This window comes from Anopheles maculipalpis, chromosome X, assembly GCF_943734695.1.
Source record: "Anopheles maculipalpis chromosome X, idAnoMacuDA_375_x, whole genome shotgun sequence".
Taxonomy (NCBI): Eukaryota; Metazoa; Arthropoda; class Insecta; order Diptera; family Culicidae; genus Anopheles; species Anopheles maculipalpis.
In genome coordinates this window covers 10,601,925-10,626,374 of record NC_064870.1, presented here as the reverse complement: position 1 = coordinate 10,626,374, position 24,450 = coordinate 10,601,925, and the positions used below count along the sequence as shown (strand labels likewise).

At 41.7% G+C, this 24,450-nt stretch overlaps 4 protein-coding genes across 5 annotated transcripts in view; 1 reads left to right on the top strand and 3 right to left on the bottom strand.

Moving 5' to 3' along the window:
• LOC126563239 (sesquipedalian-1) overlaps positions 1-13,664 on the top strand; it is a 228,175-nt gene extending 214,511 nt beyond the window's left edge. Inside the window, exons 2-4 of the mRNA XM_050219871.1 lie at positions 11,003-11,207; positions 11,313-11,618; positions 13,261-13,664. Of these exons, the coding sequence (XP_050075828.1) occupies positions 11,006-11,207; positions 11,313-11,618; positions 13,261-13,664 (912 nt within the window). The 5' untranslated portion in view covers positions 11,003-11,005. The remainder of the gene's footprint in view (positions 1-11,002; positions 11,208-11,312; positions 11,619-13,260) is intronic.
• The window catches only part of LOC126556789 (alpha-1B adrenergic receptor-like), a 462,834-nt gene that overhangs the window by 271,417 nt on the left and 166,967 nt on the right, over positions 1-24,450 (bottom strand). The window lies entirely within an intron of this gene.
• Positions 1-24,450, bottom strand: part of LOC126561477 (cytochrome c oxidase subunit 6A, mitochondrial) — a 382,637-nt gene that overhangs the window by 292,141 nt on the left and 66,046 nt on the right. The gene's annotated exons all lie outside the window — the stretch shown is intronic.
• The window catches only part of LOC126563000 (rho GTPase-activating protein 190), a 149,379-nt gene continuing 138,510 nt past the window's right edge, over positions 13,582-24,450 (bottom strand). For both annotated transcript variants that reach the window (XM_050219644.1, XM_050219721.1), the window contains one exon: positions 13,582-13,592. The gene's annotated coding sequence lies outside the window, so the exon portion shown is untranslated. The remainder of the gene's footprint in view (positions 13,593-24,450) is intronic.

Sequence of the window (24,450 nt, the reverse complement as noted above, 5' to 3'; positions counted from 1 at the left end):
GGGCGCAAAAATCGCTGACCGAGCACGTGTAGAATAATTTAATTCTTCTTTCGTGCGGCAAAGAATTGACCATTTTGAGTGGAAAAGGGCAAGTAAGTTGAGCTGCGGACATGTGAAATATCTGCTGGCAGGTGCGAAAGACTAAGGAAAGATAATAAATACCTGCCATGAGTTCGATTTTGTTCATACCGTTCATGAGCTGCGAATAGTACGGCAAAGATGCAGTAGTATCTGTATGATTGATTGATATGAAACAGCTAAATGTTTAGCAAAAGCGCCTGAGCGTATGCAATACATTTTTTAAATGAGTAGCACCGGCCAAGGAATGTTCAAAAAAAAAATCATGACATAAAAAAACAAGTTTTCAAATGTAGTCAAAGTGAAAAAGAACGCCTTTAGCTATGCAATGTTTGTGACAAAAGAAGACTTTTTGCCTTGTTTTGGTAAAAAAGCTTGGGACAAGCCTCGTCGGAGAGTCTAAAAGATTTTCTCCTTGAGACCACAAGACTGCCGACTACAAGACAATCGACATGCCATTTTCGTCGAATAAAAAGTTGGAAACTACCAGACATGACTCCTGAAACGGCAAGACTGGAAAGAGCCCAGCAATAACAAGGCGTTTAGAGTGTTGAGTACACGGGGATTTCCTCCCTAATACATTCGTCGAACAGAACTTACTACCGCCATTTTTCACACTATCACTAAGGGTCTTCACCTACTCTTTAATCTAGAAAGTACTAGAGAGGACCTCTAGAGACCTTTAAGTGAAAAAGTTCTCTCTTATACCTCTGAAATATGTCCTACGCTGTTTAATTCCTCCTAGAATTTGGATTGAAGGATTTTTGACATCTACTGTGTGAAACAACAGCGCATCAGGCCTACCAGTGAGTGGACTGGTCATATTATGATAATGGCACCAGACGATGCAATTCAAAAAATCTTTTCCAGTCGTCCCCTTGGACATAAGATGCGTGATAGACCAAAATTAATGTGAAGAGATGGCGTTGGTATGTCCACTAGCAATACCAGGATATAGTAAGTAAGTATTATTTCTGTAGTTTATTGTATATATTGCTGTAATTGTTTTACAAACTGACAACATGATACTCAGAATTAAGCCTGACCTTCTTTATTTCACAACTAAACCAGCTGAAGCCAAAAACTAAACCTCCGGAACTAAATAGACTCAAGGGTCAAACCATTTTGTCGGTACGGTTCATTGCTTTTGGGAACTGAAAGAAATTTATATCACTTTCGTATAGCAGTCAGCTTCCTCTGCCGACACTTCCGACTCATTTTGAAGGACGCACCAAACAACACACGCACAAACAAAATAAAAAAAAATCAAGCCCAGATGAAAAGCAAACAGCAAACAAACACGTGCCAGCAGCAGATATAATGGCATTACCAGTAGTGTGTTTCACATCCGCCAGGATTGAAGTCACTTTCCGTACCCAGACTTAACCCAGATCCAGAGAGACGAAGCCAGAATGCTTATGCGTCATCTCTTCCCGCTTCCGGCACAAAAGCGTCCTTCTACTTCGGCTCAATGGCGAAACAACAACAACAAAAATGGCTACCCAAAAAATGTCTGAATCGCTCCGGTAAACGTCCCAGCACGCAAACACCTCAACAATCAGGGCAGTGGCGTTCTCACACCTCATGCGTGGCGTTAAATTGTGTTTCACACCTAGCCGACGGTACGGACCTCATCCAGGTCCTGACTGTGTGTGAGAGACGTGCTTACTCCTTCACACAAGTGTGACCAAAAACAAAAAAATACACCGACTGACGGCATGTCAAAAAATGTCATGACATTGTTTTATTTTTTCCCTCGTTTCCTCTAGCTATCACAGCTTCCCGCACAGACTCACTTTCTCTTTAGTGCATGTGTGTTTAGTACACTCAGCCAGCAGCCAAAACCTTAAAACCCGTAACATAAGCAACGCGTATCAGCAAGCCAATTCTAACCGGTAAACACGTCAACCTAAGGAGAGGACACACACACACACATTCAGTCAGTTTCATCTTATCGGTCCCAGAGCCCCTGCTCGTTCGGAAGATTATGTGCTCGAGATTAAATTAAGCTTATCGTTCCTTCCGGCTTTTGCCGTGCCGTGCCGTGCACGACACTAACTTCACCATGCGGCACCTAGACATGGTGAAGAATGGGGCGCTTCTTTCTTCACTACTACTACTCCTAGAGTGCTCCAAAAAGCGTGCCGTGCTTAGTAGACGAGCACACTGCGGAAAGGAACCAGGCAGAGCTAGAAACTGCGTGTACGTGTGCTGGAATTTTATGGCCACCTTTGACGATTGGCAGGCTCCGAAAAAGTCACCTTTTGAGAGGGTTTTTTTGTTCGCCTATGTTGCCTTCCAGCCTGGCCTACAACATCGTCGACAGGGAGTTGGAGGAAAATTTCATTTACCTTCCGGTCGTCGATTTCGTCTACTTTTATATGGCGCCCGTGCGAGCATTATGTTCTACTGTTCGATGATGCCAGTGACGGTTTTGTTTGTTTGTTTGTTTGGGGCGAGATTAGAAATTGATTATTAAACACTGACGAGTGCTTTAGTGCTACGTTGATAGTTGCCTAACTATCAAGCATTCCGAGGCTTCGGCGATATGCCTGCGGGAAGGACACACCTTTAAAGTTAGTTTATTTACCTTGGTGCCGATGGGTTTTATTTCTTCCTAAGCTATCGATGTCACTCTGGCAGGTGAGAGGGATAATGTAAACGAGAATAATCGGGATGTTTACTCTTTGTATTTCGAGATCAATCGCTGGAGTGGTGTAATCTTTCAAGAACTTCTAATAGATTAACATTTCGAGAATTGTTAGACATTCAAAGGACGTGTTAGCTTCCCGATTAAGTAAACCTAACCGGACCCGGGCCTAACCGGGTGGGAGAAGGGGTTCGGTCCGAGAGGCGACATCGTCGCCGGTTTTCATAAGGCAGAACTTGGGATAAAATCCCAACCGGACCGTTGGGTCAGCAAGTCTAATAAGTCATTCGACGACCAGTATGACCTAGAAGGAATTTAAACCAAGAAAAAGAATATCTGCCAAATTCCTAGCGGTAGCGTAGAATCCACAGAAATCCTAAGTACACTTGTGCCTACACATGAACTCTGCGAATGTTGCACTAGATTAAAGCAACCCTATTGCACCGCTACTAACTCCTCACCAATGAATGAGAGCTGTCAAAACTGGTTCACCCAAGTTTGCCCACTAAATCTTCCTCCACCCCCAAACTGCTGGAGGTGTTTATTTGAGCCAGGATTTATAGCGCACCCTGTTCCGTTTTTGTGACCGCTCGCACTCTCCCCTCCACTCCACCCAATCTGCATAAATAAACTGGCGACGCTCGATTATGACTTTTCTTCCGGTGGCAAGTAGCAAAACACATCCAAATACACATCTTCCCATCATTTCGGTGCATACCATTAACAGGGGTAAAAGCAAATGTCTCTAATTCTCGCATCCATAATGCATGAGCGTGAAGATGATCTCACAAACATAAACTCATACTCTCTCCTCCCCCTTTCAAAGCATTGAAGCTTCTTGCCTTGGCGAGATGAAAATGATAGAATTTGGGTAGCGACTGGCGTGGGTATTATAGTCGATGCACCAAATGTATTTGTTGCATGCATTACTTCTGGCTGACGATATCGGACATTGCACTAGCTGCTGGAGGCACTGGATAAGCTGCTTCGGCACAACCGGGTGGGCACAGATCTGGTAACTGTAATTGAAAAGTCGACTTCTTCGCAACTGGTGGTGGAGTGGCATTATTAGTGGTCAGTCAGCAACAGACAAAAACCCAAACTCACCCCTCCCCAAAGACTACAAGTGACGGGATAGCCGGGTGTCGGGGTTTGGGTAGTAGTTGAAAAGTTTGTGTGTGTGGACAGAAGTTTGCAAATTTTGAAACGGCCCAACGACCAGACCTAAACCTCGGAGAAAGTCTTCACTTCCCGGGAAGACTTGTACGGGAGTTTCTATTCCCTCGCCGAAACACACATATCCCAAAACTGTTGACGACCCTTTAGCAGTGAGCTTCAACATGTACTGGATGATGCACACGCACATTTAGCAAGTAAGTACCGTCTGCAGTAGCTTCTCGCCAACTCGGGAGATCTAGGTTCCATCACGAACCATGCATTTGGGTGGAGGAAGGCCTTGCCAAATGGAACCGTTATGGGCATCAAACTGTCACAAGCAGTGTACACTATAACAAGCTCATGTCGGTCGAACCCGCAGCCATCGATGGATGGGTGTTTTGTTGAGCGAGAAGGGTGCCCAACATGACACATAAACAGTTTTGCAGTGTAGTTGCGCATAAATATAGCATCGAACTTGCAAGTCTTTCGCATCTGCCACACGGCCAAGCAAACCACCTGGTGTGTGGCGTGGGTGAGGAACGCAACGGCCAGCAGTTTAGGGCATCATTCTTCCGAGATCGCACCACCCATTAGCCGAGTGTTTACGTGTACCGGAGCTGGTCCTGCGGCAGCTTGCAAGAGCTTTGGCAAGAGTGGACAAATAAATCAAATCAGGTAATCAAATTTTCCACCACTTTCTAGGTCAGGCTTGTTTCGTGGCCGGACATTTTCTTACAAAGTTCACCACTTGGCGTGTGCCATGATGGCGAGGGTCGTTCAAACGTCTCGCACGACTATCCCAGTGTCTTCGAGAATGTTACGAAATAGACAAGACCAGCACCATACCTGAGCAACTGTGAAAAAACGGTCCAGAAAGTAGCTAAAGTAAACCATTATGTTCCGTGTGTGTATGTGTACCTCAGTGTGACAGGTTCTTTTATCCCCAGCGCTCGGCCAAATGGTTGGGCAGAAAGCTTGAGTGGTAATTGAAGCAATCAGAACAGAATGGCAGAACGGTTCGGTCCGTTTCAGTGGGGTTTGTGTGGCATCATCTTTCCTCCCACTACCTACCTACATGAAGTCGTGAAGAAGACGCGTGCCGGTACGTAATTGAATTGAATTATGAAAGCAAACCGGCAACAAAGTGAACTGTGAACCGCACACAGTTTGAGCAGCGGTGACGTGCAACAAATGTTGCGTGGGGTCCACGAGTCCTCGGTTACGCCCGCTATGCCGCATGGCACGATTGCAGATAAATCTGATCATCGGCGTTAGGCTCGTAAGTACTATTAAGCGACTAGAGTTCATCCACCGTTCACACTTACCGTTTGGGCTGTGGGGATCCTAATTGGTTCACTCGATTAAATGGCGATCTGTCAAACAGTCCCGTGTGTGGGCAATATGATTTGCCCTGTTTTGTTTGATATCTGTATCGGTATGGTCGCCTTTAAAGCTCATCAGCATGGCATTCGGCGCCATCTTAAAGAGAGTACAGTAACGTGAACTCTTGGATGATTTGCTCCACAAAAACATTCTGTTTGGCACCGGGTACAGTATCCAAAAAACGAAAACATGGAGCTCTTATAATGCAGGAAAACAATTACTGCACAACACCTGCTGATGTAGCAGAAGCAGCATCCAGACTTCACTAGCAGTAACGCATCGAGTTGCACACTCGCCAAATATTTGGAATGAAAATTAATAGAATAAATATATTAAATTTTCACCAGCATCGTAGTACCGTAGGGCTCCACGGATCTGACACCTCCGGTTTGGGGTTTGGTAAGCTGCGGAGGAGAAGATAGAGATCCGTGATTTTACGTCCCTGAGGGTGGCTCTTTTTTTTTGGTACCGAACGGACCACCATTTTGCATGTTCACGCCTGGTCTAGTTGTACAGCGGCCTCGGGCATTGCCTGCTGGACACACCGCTGGGAAATCGAAGGCCTTTTTCATGCAAAGTAAAACAAGAATACGAAAAAAAGCGCACGCTTGCTTGCCATGCTTGGGACGAGCCTGAACACGGTGCATTCGCCTGCATATGCAATCAGGGATAAAGGTCAACAACGGTTCATAGCGAACAAAAGTGAACAAAAAAATGTAGCTAAAAACGTGTGCGAGAGAAAATTGTGCCAGCATGATGCGAAATTAAACAAGGTACTGGATTTACTTTAATGCTAAGAGTAGTGAACGCGTGCATTTAAAATGTAACAAGCACCACGTGGTGTCAGGAGTTAATTATTATTTGATATCGATGGTCCTGAAATTCAAATCAGCGAACGCTTCTCTCGTGTAGTGAACCGGACAAAATAACGCCAACAACAATCCAGTCGCGGGATCAATTAGAACATATGGCCACTAGTTGTCGGGTTTCCTAATTTTAGAGGTATTTTATGTTGCATGTACTGATCTTACGAGCGAAGCATCTTTGGAAGACCCAGATTGCTAGATTCCCTAGTAGTACTGGGGAACTACCCCGCATAGCAAAAGAGGAAGAAGAAGAATAAGTCCTGGCATCAAATATCTTACTTTATTTCCTAGTCGCTAATGACAGCATAACTTGGACCTAGTAAAGCTAGAAACTTACCATACCTACAACTAGTGGTCCACATCTAATGTCAGGTGAGAATAATAAATCAATAATATAATCCAGATCCTAGGACATGCAGATGATACAAAAATGATTGGTAGAAAACGTTTCCAAAACTAAAAGAAAAGTTATTATCAATTATTTTAAGCTATGACCCTACTTAACGTAATAACGCATAGGGCAGTTTCTTTAAATCCCGGGCAACCTTACCAAGCCTGTATTAATGACAGTGATCAACATCTAATGTCTGATGAGAATGTGTGGACAACTCGGAAGGTGTCGAGGACCTGGGGATTATGGAGACGTTCCATCACGTGTGAATCCAATTCCGATTCCAAGGAAATCAACGGAAATCAACGGTTCCACCCAGAACCATTCGGAAACGTTAGAACCTTCGGAACTGTCCGGACTCGTAGTTGGCTAGTACGAAAATGCGCTTTTTTTCATTATGATTTGATTTTATTTTTTTTTTTTGTTTTCTTCGAAGCGCATTGTTATACTCCGACTAGCCGACTACATTTCCAGACGGTTCTAACGGAACCAGAAGGTTCCGAACGGTTCCGAAAGGAGTGGTTGCACCTCCCGGAACTGGGTTCGATTTTTTGTGGAATCGTCGGGAACCAGTTCAGGCTTCTGTTATTTTTTCCAATCTCTACTCCAAGAATCCAGCTCTCATAGGTCTTTAAGTATCCCAAACTAAAATGAAAGTTACAATTAATTATCATGGATACTATTTTCCAATTTTTTTTATTGGATGGCGTATTACAGAGGGCTCATTATTCAATTAAAAAGCTACTTTCTTCAAATGCGTTGTAAAATTAAACAGTAAAAGATACTGTAACCGATCAAATTGCATTGTTTCCTAAATAATTCTTAAATTAAAAAAAAATCGTTGTCTCATCATTTTGCGGAATTTTGCCGACACTTAAGCCATAAGTTAAAAATAAGTTTTAAAAAATTATTTGTTGACCTTTTTTAGGTTTTAAGATCGCCTTTTTTCATCAATTCATCCCTGACATTCACCATGCAATTATTTAGACAGATTTTCCTCTCCAAACTGGTCGAGAGAATTGTGATCGGGCGGCCCTGGAGTACCTTTAGGCTGGCTACTTGGGATGCCGGATTAATCGTCCTAGCGAAAAGATAAAGCTCTCAATTTTTGACAATGTGCAGTAAACTAGTATGACAGTTTATTTTTTTCAAAGCCTCACCTTTCACCTCGCCATGCCAAAAATAAACGACTTGCAAATCAATATAATCCGGAAATGAAATAATATTATAATCCGGAAAAAATAAAACTTCCACACAAACGGTAGGCGATCGTAAGTAGTGTGTCCACTTATCGAGCGCCCTCAATGTACTCCTTGCCAAACATGTCGGTTGTCGAACTCGGTTTTTTTCTTTTCATTGGTTACGTATATACAATTTATTTAGTTACATTTTACAACCAAAAGCTCAATGGATTGTTTATTTCGATAGCTTATTTTTCTACCGGTTGTGGAAAATAAACAGAGTTCGACATTCAATAGCTCGATAAGCGGAAACTCGGCCATAGAACTATTTTTTTTTATAACCCGACCGTAGGACAACACTACTGTTAACTGAAATTTCAAAAGGTCGCGATAGACGACCTTAATCGAAATCCCAAGTAACACTCCGAAGTTTTGCCGAAGTCTACGCACACTATCAAATACCTCATTTACCTCCTTGCAATGAGCGCCTGCAGTATGAAGGCGAAGGCCTGCTTGCTTTCTTCCTTAGTCCTGTAGGAGAATAATCCACTCAAAACGGAACCGAAAGCGAGATCGGGCGTATTCGGGAGTCCTTTTTAGAAAAGCCGAATATAATTTCAAAAATCCATTCCAAAAACAAAATCCCTAGAGTGTTTTTTTATGTTTTTCTTTTTGCCTGTCCAATCCTTAAACAGTTTACTACTTCGTTTACTTGTTAAATGATTGTTTTTCATCCGAAGAATGGTTTAGGTGTAAGCAATGAACTGTATGCAAATTGGACTCATCTAAACAATTACCAAATCAACATAAACATTTTTTAACTGGGTTTTTTGCGTTTGTTTTTTCTTTTTTGTCAGACGTAGACAAATAACATGTTTGCTTTGTACCTGAACATGTCAGTTGACGGCTACGATCTTGAGATAGTAGAGGTCTGTACCACCGGAAGACGCCAATCCACCCTGAGCAGGCAAAGAAGAAGAATATTCAATAGTTCTAAAATCACATTAATTCGACCAGCCGTTCAGATGCGCTTTAATAAAAAGCATTTGTTGTTCTTCAATTACTAACCAAAGGGAATTTAACAGCGAGTGATAAGCTCATTATCAATCAAAAACCATAAGTAAACAGATAATAATCCTTGTTCTTGTAATGGGAATTATAAGGCCATTAATAAGGTCGTCAAACAATTACAATACCTATTCCTAACCTCGTTGAACCAACTGTGAAGAAGACGATTATATCGAAAAGAGGGAGGAGACCAACACATCCTTAAATCTGTGAAGACAGCATGATTGCATCCTCTTTTGTTTCATAATGCTCTGCATTCTTCATAATGTCATTACTGTGTCAAAACCTTCGTGTTGTCGGCTCGATTTGGCAGAGGTATGACATTATAAAGAGCAAGGAGCATAATGAAGCAAAAAGGGATGCAATGATGCTTGAAATCACGATTGCTTCATGACTTTAGGAATGGGTATTGTAATCATAGGAAAACACAATTACAATTCTTACAGTGAAATGGAAGCTTGAAATTTCGAAAAAAAAAATCAACGGCTTAAGAATAATGTGGGCGTGCATCTGATTTTTAAGAATACAAAATATTAAATTAAGATAAAATGCTTATTAATTAATAAATTATATTATCTTTTCATAATCTTTGTTCCAAAACTTCATATACATATTTTCACTCGTATTGCAGCTGCAGATTTCAATTGTAATTTTTGAGATACAGTGACGCTTTTGGCTATGAAAATTTTACTTCAAATCAATTATATTAACGAAACAACCCATGGACCGCTCTCAACATTTTACTCACTACGTCGACCACAAGTAAAACATATAATAAGAGCTACCTGTATCAAAAAATACTACGTTGCGATTGCATGACCATAAGAAACCCCTTTGGGTAGAAATTTATAGAATTTGTACAGAGTTGAGGTGGCCAACATAAGGGCAGACGATTAATCGATGAGTTGCATTGGTACATTATAAAACACTTTTATTGACACTTTATTGGCATATTTTTCAAAGAGCAGCAACGACTTCATATAGCCACAGCAGTAGTACCGGACCATCAGAACGCGCAAAATCCACCAATGCATCATCATCATCATCATCACCATCACAACAACCATAACCGAGTATGCCCGGGATAAGGCCAAGAATAAGGAGGAAATGCCTTATAAATCTGTAATAATCAACACAAGCGGTGTTGACAATACGGCACTGGACCGTAATAATCAATTATATATAAAAAATAAGAAACGACTTTATTTTGTTCCTGTAAGTTATATTCAACTTCAAGCTCATTCTTCGGGATTGCCAATTTTGCTACCTGTACCAGTCAGTACCATATACCATTCGTAATATGCAAAGAATTCAAGTTTCGATTGAAAAAACTAGTTTCGGGATACCTGGCATTCATAGCTCAAACATCAAACCAAACAAGCTTTCAACACCAAACGTTAACAACAGGAATGATCTAAGATAGGCAATGGCCGCTAGGGGATTTTGTTTACATCTGGGATTTTGGATTGATGTTCGTCTTTTCTAAATTGTTCTTCCCCCGACAAAAACAAACCGATCGCGCTGTGAACAACCCAGCACAGACAAGAGTTTTGAGCGCTCGATCACAATACCATAAACGCATCCCTTCAACGATGAGCTAATTTGACAGTTCACCGTATAAAGCGACAAGCAGTCCGACGGAACAGAAATAAAAATAATGCGAATTAACCAATCCTAAAGACTGAGGTAACTGCTGGGTGTTTTGTGCCGGAAAATGTGAAAATACCCCGCTCATCGTTCGCTCTCCCCGTTTTCTGCACACCGGCTAACACACGCCGTTTCCGAATCGTTTTTTTGTTTGTGGGTAAGTCTTTTGTCCGTTTTTTTAAGGTCAGCACCACACCCTGCCACTACTAATCATATGCCGTGTTTGTTGCGCGTTCTGGTGTTTTCTTAAGGCGTGTGCCGTATTGCCCCTCCCGCACCGCTGTACGACAAACGGCCAGCACCATCTGCGCCGACACACAATCAAACACAAGCCGACAATACATCATCCACGATCAGAAATAGCATACACAGAGGAGATCACGGGTTCTGCGAGATGTGCTAAGCAGCGGGAAAGAAAATCAATCTCCGTCTCAAACGTTTCCTTCCGTTCGGGAGCAACCGACACGAATTCGAACAGAAAGCACGAGATTTCAGCCAAAAAAAAAAAACAAAATAAATAATCACCCCCCCGGTGCGGCGATTCGGGGGGAGGTTTGTGGCACATCCTATCTAGCAGCAGACGATGAAAATTAACGAGAAAAATCTTTGCACGTTCGCCACAACGCCACCAGTCGATCTGGAGGGCTGGTTGAACAAGCGGGGTGAAACGAACAAAAGCTGGCAGCGGCGCTGGTTTGTGCTGAAGGGCAACTTGCTGTTCTACTTTGACAAGCGTACCGATAAGGAACCGCTCGGCATGATCATCCTTGAGGGCTGCACAGTGGGTAAGCGTTGCGGCCTCATGACTCATACGCGCATTCGAATATTCTGACTAATCGGATTTATTTCTTCCCGTTTTTTTTATTATTATTTCTCAATTCCTCTTTTAGAGCTAGCGGAAGAGAGCGAGCAGTACTGTTTTCAGATCATATTTCACGGTCCGAACAATCGGACGTACTACCTCAGCACGGAATCGCAGGCCAACATGGAGCAGTGGATGAAGGCGCTTACCTGTGCCGGGTACGACTATATGAAGCTAATGGTGGCGGAATTGCAGCGCCAGCTGGACGAAATTGAGGGCCAGTGTCGGGAGAAAACGCCCGAAACGGTGCCCATGCTAGCGCCACCGAAAGCACCACCGAGGCGACACAACCCTTTCAACAAACCGCTTACGACGGAGTACGCATCAAATGCAGGTAATTGTGTCTTTCGATTTGCGGGGGGAAAGGGGGAGGGGGGGTTGGTCAATGCCTGAACCATGTCACAAAAAATGTTGACCGGTCGTCGTTCGTGTTTGTGCTGTAGCATGTCTCGGTGAATTCATACAATCGTTGTCGTTAAATTGTCCTCAGTCGTTAAAGTCCTTCAGTCAGGACTTTAGCTTAAAGGCATCAACCGTTTTCGCTCAGAAGCACCAACGTTTTGGGCTCTCATCTAATCAGTCATGGTAATGTCGGTAATGTCTTGTCGTGTGAAGACCTGACAAGCAGGGTGGCCACTCATCCTGGAATACCGGGAAAATACAGGGAATTTTTCCAAAACAGCGGAAAAATTATATTTTGTATAATACAGTCTACAGTACAGTTCTCTGGACCATTTGAAGACCAAAATGGTCCTTGAAACTTTTTTTTTGTTCAAACTTTGAAACAAGTTCTGCGAGCTTAAATCTTTTGCACACGGTCCAAAGATCAGCAACCTAATCATAATCCTTATCATAATCCTAATACTGATTCACAGAAAAGTGCCAAGTCAAGAAGAAGAAGGGATTCGAATAGAGGAACGACTGGGTTTAAAAAATAGTAATGTTTTTTATTAGATTTTTTTATCTTCGAACTGCGGATTTCCTTACGGATGGTGAACCGTAGAAAGCATTTTTTAAAATAAAAATTCTAATAATAATTTTTAGATCGATTCCCATTGGGATTCGCTTTTCCCAACACAAACCTAGTATCGCTTTAAGTTCCAAATAATTTATATTTCACACCGACATGGGACGCGTTAAAAAAAAACTCCTTAATTCAGGGACAAAAATTATATGACTTACAACCTAAAAATTGGTGCCTTTGAGTAAAACGATTTGATGAGCGCCTGCAAAAATTGGTCATTTAGAGGCAACATTTAATGTCAACATCTTGTTTGTTTGCATGCTTTCTTGTTATGTGTTATTAATCATTCGCAAATTGTGCGTTCTAATTTTTATATTGTTTGCTAACATTGACCCCATTACATTACATAAAGAGGTTCTGTTCGATTTTTTGTTTTGTTTTGTCCTTGCCTAATTATCGTTTCATTGGTGCTAACTCTATCAGAATACTTTAAGATAGGAGAAGCTGTTTCACCTTCAATGGAGACTTTTTTTTATAAAACGCCCCAAGGACACCATTTCACAACCCCGATAAAAAAGAGGTAGTTTGCTCAATTACGTGTTTGTGTTAGTGATTACTAACAAAACAGGGAATCACATCTTGTCTGTCTGCTGCCCGGAATATATGTATCACCTGTCGATATCATCTTCTTCCATTTCATTGCTCTTGCGCTAAAATAAAATGCATTCTCGAGCTTAGGCATGAGAGACCTTTATTTTCCCTTCTTCGTAAAGCGAAAATTTCATTAAAGTAAGAAAGGATCATGCAAAAAGGTCCTTACTCTTGCATAAAGCATTCACCAACAAGAAAAAAAAACGTTTGCCATTGTGTGTCCTTTTCTCTGTATTTGTTTTTTTTTCTCTTTATACGCAACCAATGGTCGCCTTGCCAAATTATCTCTGTTACTCCTACTGCAAATACCACTACCACTACTACTACTACCCTCAACCTAATGCAGATATTACCGGTGTAGATGATGGAACCGGAGCAGGCCCACCCGCACGTGCCAACCGGAAAGCGCCGGCCGCATCATCCACCACACCCAGCCCAACCAAACCGAACCAACCGGAAGCCACACCGAACCGCACCGGTAAGCAAACCGTAACGGGGACGAAATCGAGCGATGCCATCGCAACGATGACCACCGACGTTGCACCGCTCGAGCGCGGTGCCGTCGTATCGTTTTCGTTCGATGCGATGCACTCGGCGCTCGGTGTCCCGGTGTTGGCCGATCTGAGCAAATGGAACGCTAGCCGGCAGGAGCACCACTGCAAGGAGCAAACCGAGGATGCGAAGCAGGAACAGCTGCAAATGGATGAAAAACGGCCCCCAAATAAAACGGAAGATTCGAAACCCGCCATAGTGACGTCAGAGTAAATGGGCGCGAAGCGGGTTGAAGGGGGGGGGGGGGGGGGAACATTAGCAAGTGATAATCGAAACCTTCACGTAAGGTTTTGCTGGGGCATTTTCGGGGTAAGGCAGATACGTCTTGCTTGCGGGACTATCCACGTGGCGACAATATTCCGTTGAGTTAGTTAATTTAGTTTTAGGGCTGTTCCTCGACCAGGCCAGCTCCTACCAGTGGATCCGCGTATCTGCTGATAACGCGTTGGGACGACGGAAGTCACCGACTTTCCTGAGGCGAAGCGGGTTAGACTTTTTGTCCTGGACTTGCCAGGGAGAAGTTTTTAACCGCGGACGAAGCACAACCGATAATTTCTTCTCCTAATTCTTCCGACGGAGTGGGGAGGCACTACTGGAGTGCGGGACCAACATCCGGAGGGACGGCAAAATGGGGAAACTTACCCGAACCTGAAAATATCTCCCACAGACCTACAAGTCTTGTGGATTGAGTTTTTTTTTTCAGAAATAAGTCTCGGTTTATTCAAACAGTTTCGTTCTTATACACTAATTTCGATCTCTTGATCGATTCTACAGACGAGAAGGCAAGATTTATCTACCTCGATACCTCGAAGGTTAGATTTATCTAACGCGCAAGTGTTTTGATTACTCGCTCGTACGGTCGCGCACCGTTTCCCGCTGCACTTGTGCTCTTATGTTATGATGTAAACATTGATGCGGTCGAGCATCGCCTTACGCTTGAGCCGTACTCGGTGCGATCGCGCACCACCTATGGCTATGTTGACATTATGCAACGATGTAGTAGGTGTCGGCCGTTGAAGCGATCGCACATCGGCTATGCTGTAACCGTTGATCCGTCTGATCTGGTTTATGCTCTGGATCTGGAGTCAAATGCTAGAATGTTATCAGATCAGATTTGTCGATGCGACACTTTAGCAGTATGATCCCGTTTCTTTCTCTACATCGTATTACATTGTTGTTTCAAGGTTCCGTAACGCTCTTCTAAAATATAGACGAAATCGTTTGCGTCTATCTTTCTTCCAAGGGCTTTTCTTTACGTCCCATACAATGTAGATGAGTTTGTTGCGTCTGCATTTCTGTTTATTTTCTGTTAAGTTTATTTCTAATTGTCGCGTGCGCAACACCTGTATTGGCTTTTTTTTTGTTCCTGGGTTTTTGGATCACTACTGCAGACGAATTAGAAGATGCTCCCTCTTTTTGACACCTTATTTCATCTAGATGCACCTCGCAATGCTAGACATTAACATTCGTAGCCGTTTAATGGTTGATGGGTTTGTCTTTGCTTTTACCTGAACCAACATAACCACATCCCGATTTAGTTAGGCATCTTCTGCATTAAAAAAAAAAGCTGTTTAACGTATACTTATGCTTTAACATTGGTCATGTTTGCTTTGCTTTTGTTTTGCGTTTTCTTTTTATTTGTTTGCGTTTTCATTCTTCTGTTCTACTGACGACGTTGTATGACATGAAAAATAATGTAATTACATTGCATATATCTAACCATTTACCAAAACATTATTTAATATTTTCTATTTATATATACACACACACATACACACGTACCTACATGCACACATTTTGTTCCTCCTTTCCTTCCTTCTTTCTTCACTTTTTACACGCACACATACATTTTCAAAACACACTGCCCCACAACCCCAGCAGTAAAACGTGCTCGAAAGCGGAAGCCACTCGAATCACACTTGTAGCGTAATGTGTAGCTTACCTTGACGACCGAATAGGAATTCTAGAACGTGCCTGCTTGCTCTATTTCAAATAGTTTTGTGCGCGTTTAGTAGTATAAACAATATCATCGTGAAGAGACCGGGGGCACACATCAAACATGCCAAATACTGTGTATCCTTGTACCATGTGGAGCAAACAGCTCGCCATCGATGCAGGCGTATTGTGTCAATTTTACGACGTCCGGAGTGACGCGCAGAGTGGATATGAAAATGTTTTTCTTTTCCGTTTGATTTTCTTTCTTCCCTCTATCGGGTTTGCTCCACGCTCTCCAACATCTGTGCCAAATTAAGAAATTAAAATACATGTAAAATACGATTCTCGTTTTTAATTCGAAGCAAAACGCGCGCAGATCAATACGGTTTAATAGTCATATTTTGTAGACGGAAACACCCCTCGGTTTACGAGGAAAAAAAGGGGAACTAGCTAGATTGTGTAGAGTTTTTTTTTTTGTATTGAGCCATTGCGTATCGATAAACGAAAAATACAAAATCAGAACAAATTGTTTGCGTTCGTTTAGTGTGAGGGGAGGAGTTGTGTTTAACGGTATAGGATTACAGGCGAACAGCGAATTCGAACATTTGCGCCTTACATTATTATTTATGATAAAGTGAAATAAAATTGTTACTAATTAAAGAAAACTTGGGGTGCGTTTTGTGTAAGAAAATTAATTAATTGTGGTAAAGTTTTTAAAGAAATGATAAATGACATCGTTACGTCCTTTGAACTGCTTTTAAACTCGAGTTTCTTCGTCTGTATATCGTAAATTCCACCCTTGTTGAAAGGACGCAGCAGTAACAATATGGACTGCCGTTGCCTACGTTATCTTCAAAGACTTCAACCATGAGATGCCATCAGCTTGCCACGGGTAGTTTATAGTCGGAACCTTGGAAGACAGGCCACAGAATAAATGTTTTACAACATTTATTCTGTGGCCGTTACAGACTTTCAGTGTAAGAAATTTGGTTTGATTCTTCCCTTTTCTTCTGATACAAAACAGAGTACGAGAACTATGCCTATGCCGACAATGCAGACTACATTTGGTTTGAGTTACTGAAGATGGCCCCGAAAATCCATCATTGATTTGTGTGATTGAGTTTTTTGATGGGCAAAAATGCTGTTCAAACCAACCAAGCAAAGTCTTACCCACACTCTGGACCATCACCTACAAACTTGAAGTTTTTGTTTTGTGAGTTTCAAAGTGGCCAGAACGCAATGGTCACCCGCAAGATGCTGTTTCGCCAGGAAAAGTTAAAAGAAAATCCAAAATCCAAAACAACATTCACGAAGATAGCAGAAACTCTGGCGATAACTAAGGAGCTTGTGTATCATATGGTTCGCAAACATTTGGACATGCGAAAGCTTTACTTAAAATGAGTGCCGCCTGAGCTCACTATCGAACAGAAACAATAACGTTTGAAGCTTTTAAACTACAATAAAGCCAAATTTTTGTATCGATATATCAATAAAGACGAAGCAACAGCGAACAAACTATTTCCTTTTCGCAGACCAGAAAAGAACGCTCTGACTGGAAAGAAATTGGAAAGACTGGAAAGAAATTGAGGTCCAATGATGAAGTTATCGCCAAAACAGAGGTCTAATTTGACACCTAATCACAAACTAGTTTGTAAAAATGGCTTCCGAAAGATAGTAGATCACTTTAAGCGCTTATTTGCTCTCGAAGGCAATTAAGTTGAGCAAACACATTAAATTTGCCCAAAAAAAGACTATTATCGTGGTTAGGACTAAGATTCGTCTACCCACGTGTTAGCTCTCATAATCTCTTAAGTACTACAGTAAAGAAGAAACAATCTAACACAATCTAACAAACAATCTAATAGGAAGTAGTTCTTCATCAGTTTCTAAACTCTCTTATCTAGTTCATTCAGTTTCTAACTATCTGCAATACAAGTCAATCAATCAATGGCTTGTCAGGTTATATCATCGCTAGAAAGTAGTATCATTCTAAGACGGAAGTCTAGGAGGACACTAGGCCTTAGTACCCCCGACTTCTGTAGTCCGTAGTATTTGTTCTTCCAATCAGTCAGGTTGTTGGAGGAGTATTTTGCAGCCTATCTGGCATCAAAAATCAACCTACATAACAACATAGATTACTACCGCAAGTAGTAAAACTTTTCCACACAAAATACCTGTCCAAGCGGACGTAGCTAGCACTGTGTATTAATGATGTGAAGGTTCATTTTTTTCGGAATGGAACAAAACTAGTTTTGGTTCAGAAAGGAACCGAATGAATCTGGTAAGTTCTTTGCACCTACTTCAACAAAAAAATAAAAACGATCACCGTTTCTGTCTTGTCACCACCGTGAGGAATTGGCAGTCTTGTCTTCTCGTCTACCTGACAATATCGTAGATCACGAACCATCCTTTTTTGGAGGGGACCGCAAGTTATACAAATCAAATGTTTTGGCTTTGGCTCGCCTGATTTTCCATAATCCATGTAGAACAAGCGTTAACACTGTCCTCACTTTGAGCATTGCTCAGGACAGAAGAAAAAAAGAATTGAAGTGCATGTTTTAACATTCTCATGGACGGCAAATGCAGGTGCAAAAAGACCTACTTTGTGATTTTATTTGAATCTAGGTGCGAACGTTCCTCCATTGAAGGAAGAGATCGAACCTAATAGGATCGGAACGGAATTCTCATCACTTCTTCACAGGATTCCTCTAAGAAACCAGATTGGGACAACGATGAGCTCGGGAGGTTTTCTTATTCGATCCCCTTTTCAAACATTTCTTGAAACCTTGGTTCCGCGGCATCTATTGAGATCGTGCGTTCATTCGAATCAGTCGAGGCTTCCGAAGTATGTAGCTGCAGCGTCAGACACACGGTACTTTCTATAGCCTCGTGTGGGTAGTATGAAGTTCTAAAGCCCCACCTTATTGGACGCAGTCCAGGGCATTGTAACGTTGTCAAAAATTCCTATAAATTTGGGCAATAAACGCAACAATATTTATGTTTGTTACTACACTGATAAGGAGGAAAATGTACCGAGGAAAACACTTTTCACCGCGAGACAAGAAACGATTTTTCTCCCTGCCCAATTTGATCGTAACGTGTGATTACATTCTCTACATAATGTGTCCAATAAAACACCTCCTACCCAAAACAGAAGCAGTGAGCATCGATGACGAGGGGATCAAGAGAAAAATGTGTTTGATTTCAGTTACACTTCGACCTAGAAAAGCATCCAGTCAAGCTGGTCGATAGCACAAGATTCGAGATCTTTGAAGGCATAATTTTCATTCCCACATTCTTGTCCGCTCTTGTGGTTGAGTAGAGCATTTTATTGGATATTATTGAAAAATAAAAATGCAAAATATACACCCGGGTAGGTGATAATTGAAATAAAGGTTAAATCTTTCGCGATTCCACCTAACATCTTTTTTTACTTACCTTAAGGATCATGTGTTTATGGCGAGCATATCATGGCTTACTAAACTTGCTGACACCACGTAGTTGAGTTCGATACCTCTTACCAAGATTTTCCAAAATTAGCTCCCTAAAAGCAAAGCATCATCAAAGTCACATACTAACACCCATTATCCCTTTCGTTCAATACTCACAGATCCTTTAGCCAACAACCGCTCCAAGACCAACCTGCATACTGTTGGGTCGATTTAGCAAGAGTACCAATCGGTTCTCAACGACACCGCCGGACGCCGGAATTTACTACGAGCACGAGCTGGATGTCCAGTACCATCCCCGTTGATGGATCCGGGTACAGTGTCACCAGTCACAGACAGTCCAAAACCGCTGGCCAACACGGGCCCGGTAAATCCGGCGTTCAGCGTGGACAGAGGCTGAGCGGTACGAACAGATCCGAGCCCGATCCACCTCTGGAGAAGCTTAGCCGCGGTCAACAGAGACAACTACTACTGGTGGTAACGGTCCCGGTAGCTTCTAGCGCTCCAACTCACACCTCGACCACTACGCACCATCCAAGGATCGGCAAACGGTGCCGATTACTACAACACAAAACAAAAACACAAAAAGAATGTGTTCCTGCGCAATCTGCAAAACCGTGCGCCGTAACTGTACCGCACACTGGAACAATCGCTCGGTACCCGGTCACCGGCGGTACACCCGGACGATGCCACCAACGAGTATCATGCGGCCAAACGCGAACGAAACACTACTACAAACACACATCCGGACAGCCGGCGGCACGCATTGAAGGGATGGCGATCGGTGCTGCTGGCTAATACCGGACAGATACTGACCTGAAGTATCAGGATATGTTGGGTGGTGGAGCGGGAGTGGGCACCGGTGTCGGTGGAGTTGTCATTGTGCTGTGCAGTAATTCCTAACCACACTGTTGTTTTTTTTTACTGACATATTACTGACACAAACAACGCCTGTTCGCGTGAAACCGTGCCACAAACTGTCTCTCGGAGCAAGGAGAAGGTGACGTTGTCTCCAACCCTCCTCTTCCCCTTCCAACGACAACGGTTCTAATCGGGTGATTATAGGAATGCAAGGAAATCAGCAACAAAAGACAAATCATCGGTTGCTCCGACCATTTTTAATATTTTATTGTAACAAACCGTTTCTCTGCCGAATAACACAAACTGAAACACTAGATGGATGGTCCCCACCCCTTCCCTCGTTTGTAATGGTATAATGTACGCGATAACTAGCAGTCCGATTCGCTTTCAAAACTGCCATTCTCGTACCCTGGAAAGGAGCAAAGCGTGGCCAGGGCTTGCAGTTTGATATGTCCATTGTATGTCAAGATGTCGTATCTGCAAATGAAATACACAATCAGCAATGAACTGCTTAAAGTAGGTGAAAAAAGTTGCATCTTACTGGTAATCATAAGCGGCCACTTGATTTCTTATGTTGTGCATCTCAGCGGAACCCAAACGATCATTGATCAGGTACAGAAGGTCCCTGATTGTATAGTGTATTCCATTCCATTTCGCATCCTTCAATGTATCAATTTTAAAATATCCGTTTCTGTCAATATTGGGATGGTAGAACGGAAGCGCAAAACGAACTACTGGTGGTACAAAGGGGTAGCACGGTCTAAACAGCATATTCAGCCGATACCGTCCATTTGCCCACGGAGTCTAGAAGCAAGCAAGAAAAGAGGACATTATATGTTTGCCGCTCATCTACCGTATCCATCCTTACTTACATCTTCCGGACCGGGGACGGTACACGTCCAATCTAAATAGTCAAACGTACCTTCCGAGGTACGTTTTGGACGGGCATCAAAACCCTGCGAACAATAACGGAATGCAATCGATCAGGTGCCAGAAACGGACGCTGGAAAAGAGTGATATTGGCGCGTACTTACCCGATGGCGATTGTTTCGCCAGATATATCTATACTCATATTGCAAAAAATCAGCAAGAACTTCTTTCTGCATTTGGCGAAATCTATTTATCTGAGTATCGATGCTATTCATGATGGTGAGATAAAAACTTATCAACTTTTAAGCGCTGGTTAGCAAGCAGTTCTCGGAACAAAAGCTGGGAAAAGTGTGAATCGTGTACAGAACCTCACTCGCTGTGGAAACCACAGTATTACCACAGTCGATTACCACAGTCGATTAACGATTTAAAAAGGGCTAAAGAATAAAAAAAAAACTAAAGAGTCAATAGTAGGAGTAGGACATGTTAAAAATATTTGAACTATGGGTTTTCAAAATCCAAAAAATATTATTTAAACTAGTTTTAATATAGTTTCAGTAAGTAAATAAACTTTATTCTTAAATCATGAGCTAAACATTAGAAAAGGCCCAAAAATTGTACGAGACATATATCATGCATGCCTGTGTGGCAGCTCACGGTAGATTGTGACGATTATGCGTAGGACATAAAAATAGTATTTAAATTAATCGTTATTAAAGTGAAGGAATCATTAAAAATTATTGTTTAGTGTTACAAAAGCTAGCTTAAGCATTAGATTAATTTATAAATAAGTTTCACTAACTTACTGTTCATACTGTAATTTAAATTATTCTACAGTGAGACATTTTTATTTTTAATGGTTCAATTTACAAAAAAAAATTAACGAGATAGGCCTATAGCTCTTTGCAGCAGGCCATCTTTACATGCGAACCTTTACACCAACATATGCGTTTGAATGTCCTCTGAACAAAGGCGAACAAAGGACTAAAATTCACCTTCAAATACATACACCTTGCTATAGGCCCACAACTTGCTAGCGCGACGGGTGGAGTAAATTTGTACCAAACTATTGCTATAAAATATTCTTTTTTTATTTCGTAATGACGGCCAGGCCATATTCCTTGCTATAAAATATTCTAAAACATTAAGAATATAATTCTTACTGAATATATTTCATGTGAAATACATCAACAGCTGTACAACCTAGGGCAACTGCAGTACATGTATCAGGCCTGCTGCCGAAAAAGGAATGAAGTTCGCTAGCGCCAACATTGGTCACACGGTTTAAGATAGGCGGAATTGGTCCTGGTCGATCCAGGAAATAAACCTGTCCATCTGTTCCAAATCGAACTGACGACGCACAAAGAATTGGCGCGAGAGTTCGGACTCGGACATTCCTTCGCGCAATCGGATCGCCCAACGACGGATGGTTGCATCCGGTTTGTTCTTGTAGACCTCACCATCGCACTACCGTGGGCTGATACCATGAAGACTCACCCTGTACAAAAAATCCTTTCAGGCTGTCCACACGGACAGAGGAGACGTAGTAGGCCGCGGTCGAGATCTCTGCAGCAGGCCGGGAAGGGTTTGTAGCGAGTGATAAGAAAGCTAGTATTAATCTTATCCCCATAGGCCAAAAGTCCATACATACAAAAGTCAATACCTAGATATGGGGTATTAGGAGGTCCTTCTTGCAATTTCTGGCTTTCCTCCTTGGCAAGAGTAGGACGAGGACTTAGATGTACATTTTTTTTTTTTACTTCTTGAAGATCATCTTTCCGTTGGTCCAGCTTGCAGTCGGTCTCGGACTCGTTCGGTCTCGGTCGAGTCGCAAAACGGAATCAGTCTCGATCTTAATCACATCAATACCCCAACATTAGAGTACGAATTGTTATCGTTTAGTGAAATTGTCTAAAACTCGCAGTAACACACTTCGGACCAACGGTGGTTTCGGCAAACTCGCCTCGGTTCTTATCCAATCTGTATCGCAGAGTTGTTATTATGTGGAGAAAACGAAACAAGATTGCTTAATTGGTTTTTATTTTATTGTTTCGCTTAAGAGTTTTTTTTCCTTCTATATACATGTTTGTGGCTGTGTGTGGCTCTGTGTGTGGCTCTGTGTGTGTGTGTGTGTGTGTGTGTGTGTGTGTGTGTGTGTGTGTGTGTGTTGTCCTATTTTCAACCTATCGCTTAGCTTGAATGTTTTGTTTTACTCCATAAACTAGGAAATTGCCATTACTCCTTAACCACACACTGAGACCTTTTTTGTTCCGCTTAAACTTCTCTTGCGCGCTTTGCGCATCTGGTATCCTTTTTTTCTGCCACATACAGACACACACTGCCACACACATGCATTATTTGTGTCTTACTTAATTTGATTATGAAGAAAGAAATGAAAAAATGGTGCCTGTATTTTCAAATTGTTTTTGCTCTAACATTTTCATTTTCCCCAACATTTAATGCACCATCCCACCCGGCTTCTACATTGTCCTTCATCATTTCACAGCGTGAGCAATAGCATCAACACAAAATTTGGCCATTTTGGGAGTGATATTTTTGGTGTATTTATTTAAGAAAAAAATTGAGCTTGTTTGGAGAAATGTTACTTTAATAGAAATCGGTAAGAGAGGGATTTGGTTGACTTGTTGGTCAAATGGACTAAAGGTGAATCCAGGACAGGTGGGTCAGGTGAAATGGAGCAAATGTGTACACTCACAGTTCATTTTTGCAACGTTTTTATCGTATAAGCCCCTAGCAAAACGGTATATAATGTATAATATTTTTTTTTAATCATTAGTCGACATTGCCTTTTTCGCGGTTTTTCTTTCTGTTCTAGCTCACTAATTCTTGCTTGCTTTCTTTCTGCCCATCTGTTCCTTCTCTTTTAAACTGCTTTCTTCATCTTTTTCCTCTGCTATACACACACATACACAGTTATCAAGAAATCGTTTCTTATTTTCTTCTTCTGCAGATTGGAAAAAAATGTTCCCACAATGCCTTTTTTTTGCCTTTTTTGCATCATTGCCAAGTCTTATCGTAATACACTCGGTTTTACTTTACATATTATGCAGCCTGTTTTGTTTTACATAGCAACGAGCAAAATTGTCCAAAAACTGGTGTCTAAATACGAGATTTATATTTACTGACTGACTGGAAGAGAGGTACGATGGTGTGTTGGGGAGGAAGGAGGACGGGCGGGAGACCAAGGAGGTGAAGGAGTAGCAGGACGCAATACAGATAAGTCTGCTCCGGTTGTTTTGGATGTTTTAGAATACAAATACTATCATAGGTAAACCTGTGTGTGTTTTTTTTTCTTTTGTTTTCAATTGTTTTTTATATTAAGCTGAGGTTAATTCAACGTGTTCCCTGTTTAAATGTAGGTGCGTCTTTTTAAACTTTCTCTCTCTTTCTCTCTCTTTATCTCTCTTTCTCTCTCTTTCTCTTTCTCTCTCTCTCTCGTTACATTTCCATTTCCTCCCTTACCCTTTTTCTTATACTCCTTTTTCCGATTTTGTTTTTGCCCCAGGTAGTTCCTTCTACCGTTCACACACTAACACACTAGAGGTTCATTCGAATTCGTCTTTGCCAGTGAATGTGTTTTTATTGTATTTTTGTTTGCGATATCAATGGCTTTTTGTTTTGTAGGTATAATGTCTATGTATAAAACTATGTTTTATGTATATATTTATAGTTGCCCATTTAATAAGTAATAATAATAATAATAATAATAATAATAATAATATATACGTTCTGTATAAAGATTGCGTTTCGTGTTTGCAGTTTCTGTTAATGGGTTTTTGTTTCTTGTTGTCGGTTTCTTTATTTTAATGGGATCACATTATTTTCTATTTCACTTTCGCTCATCCCGCATGTATGTTTGTGTT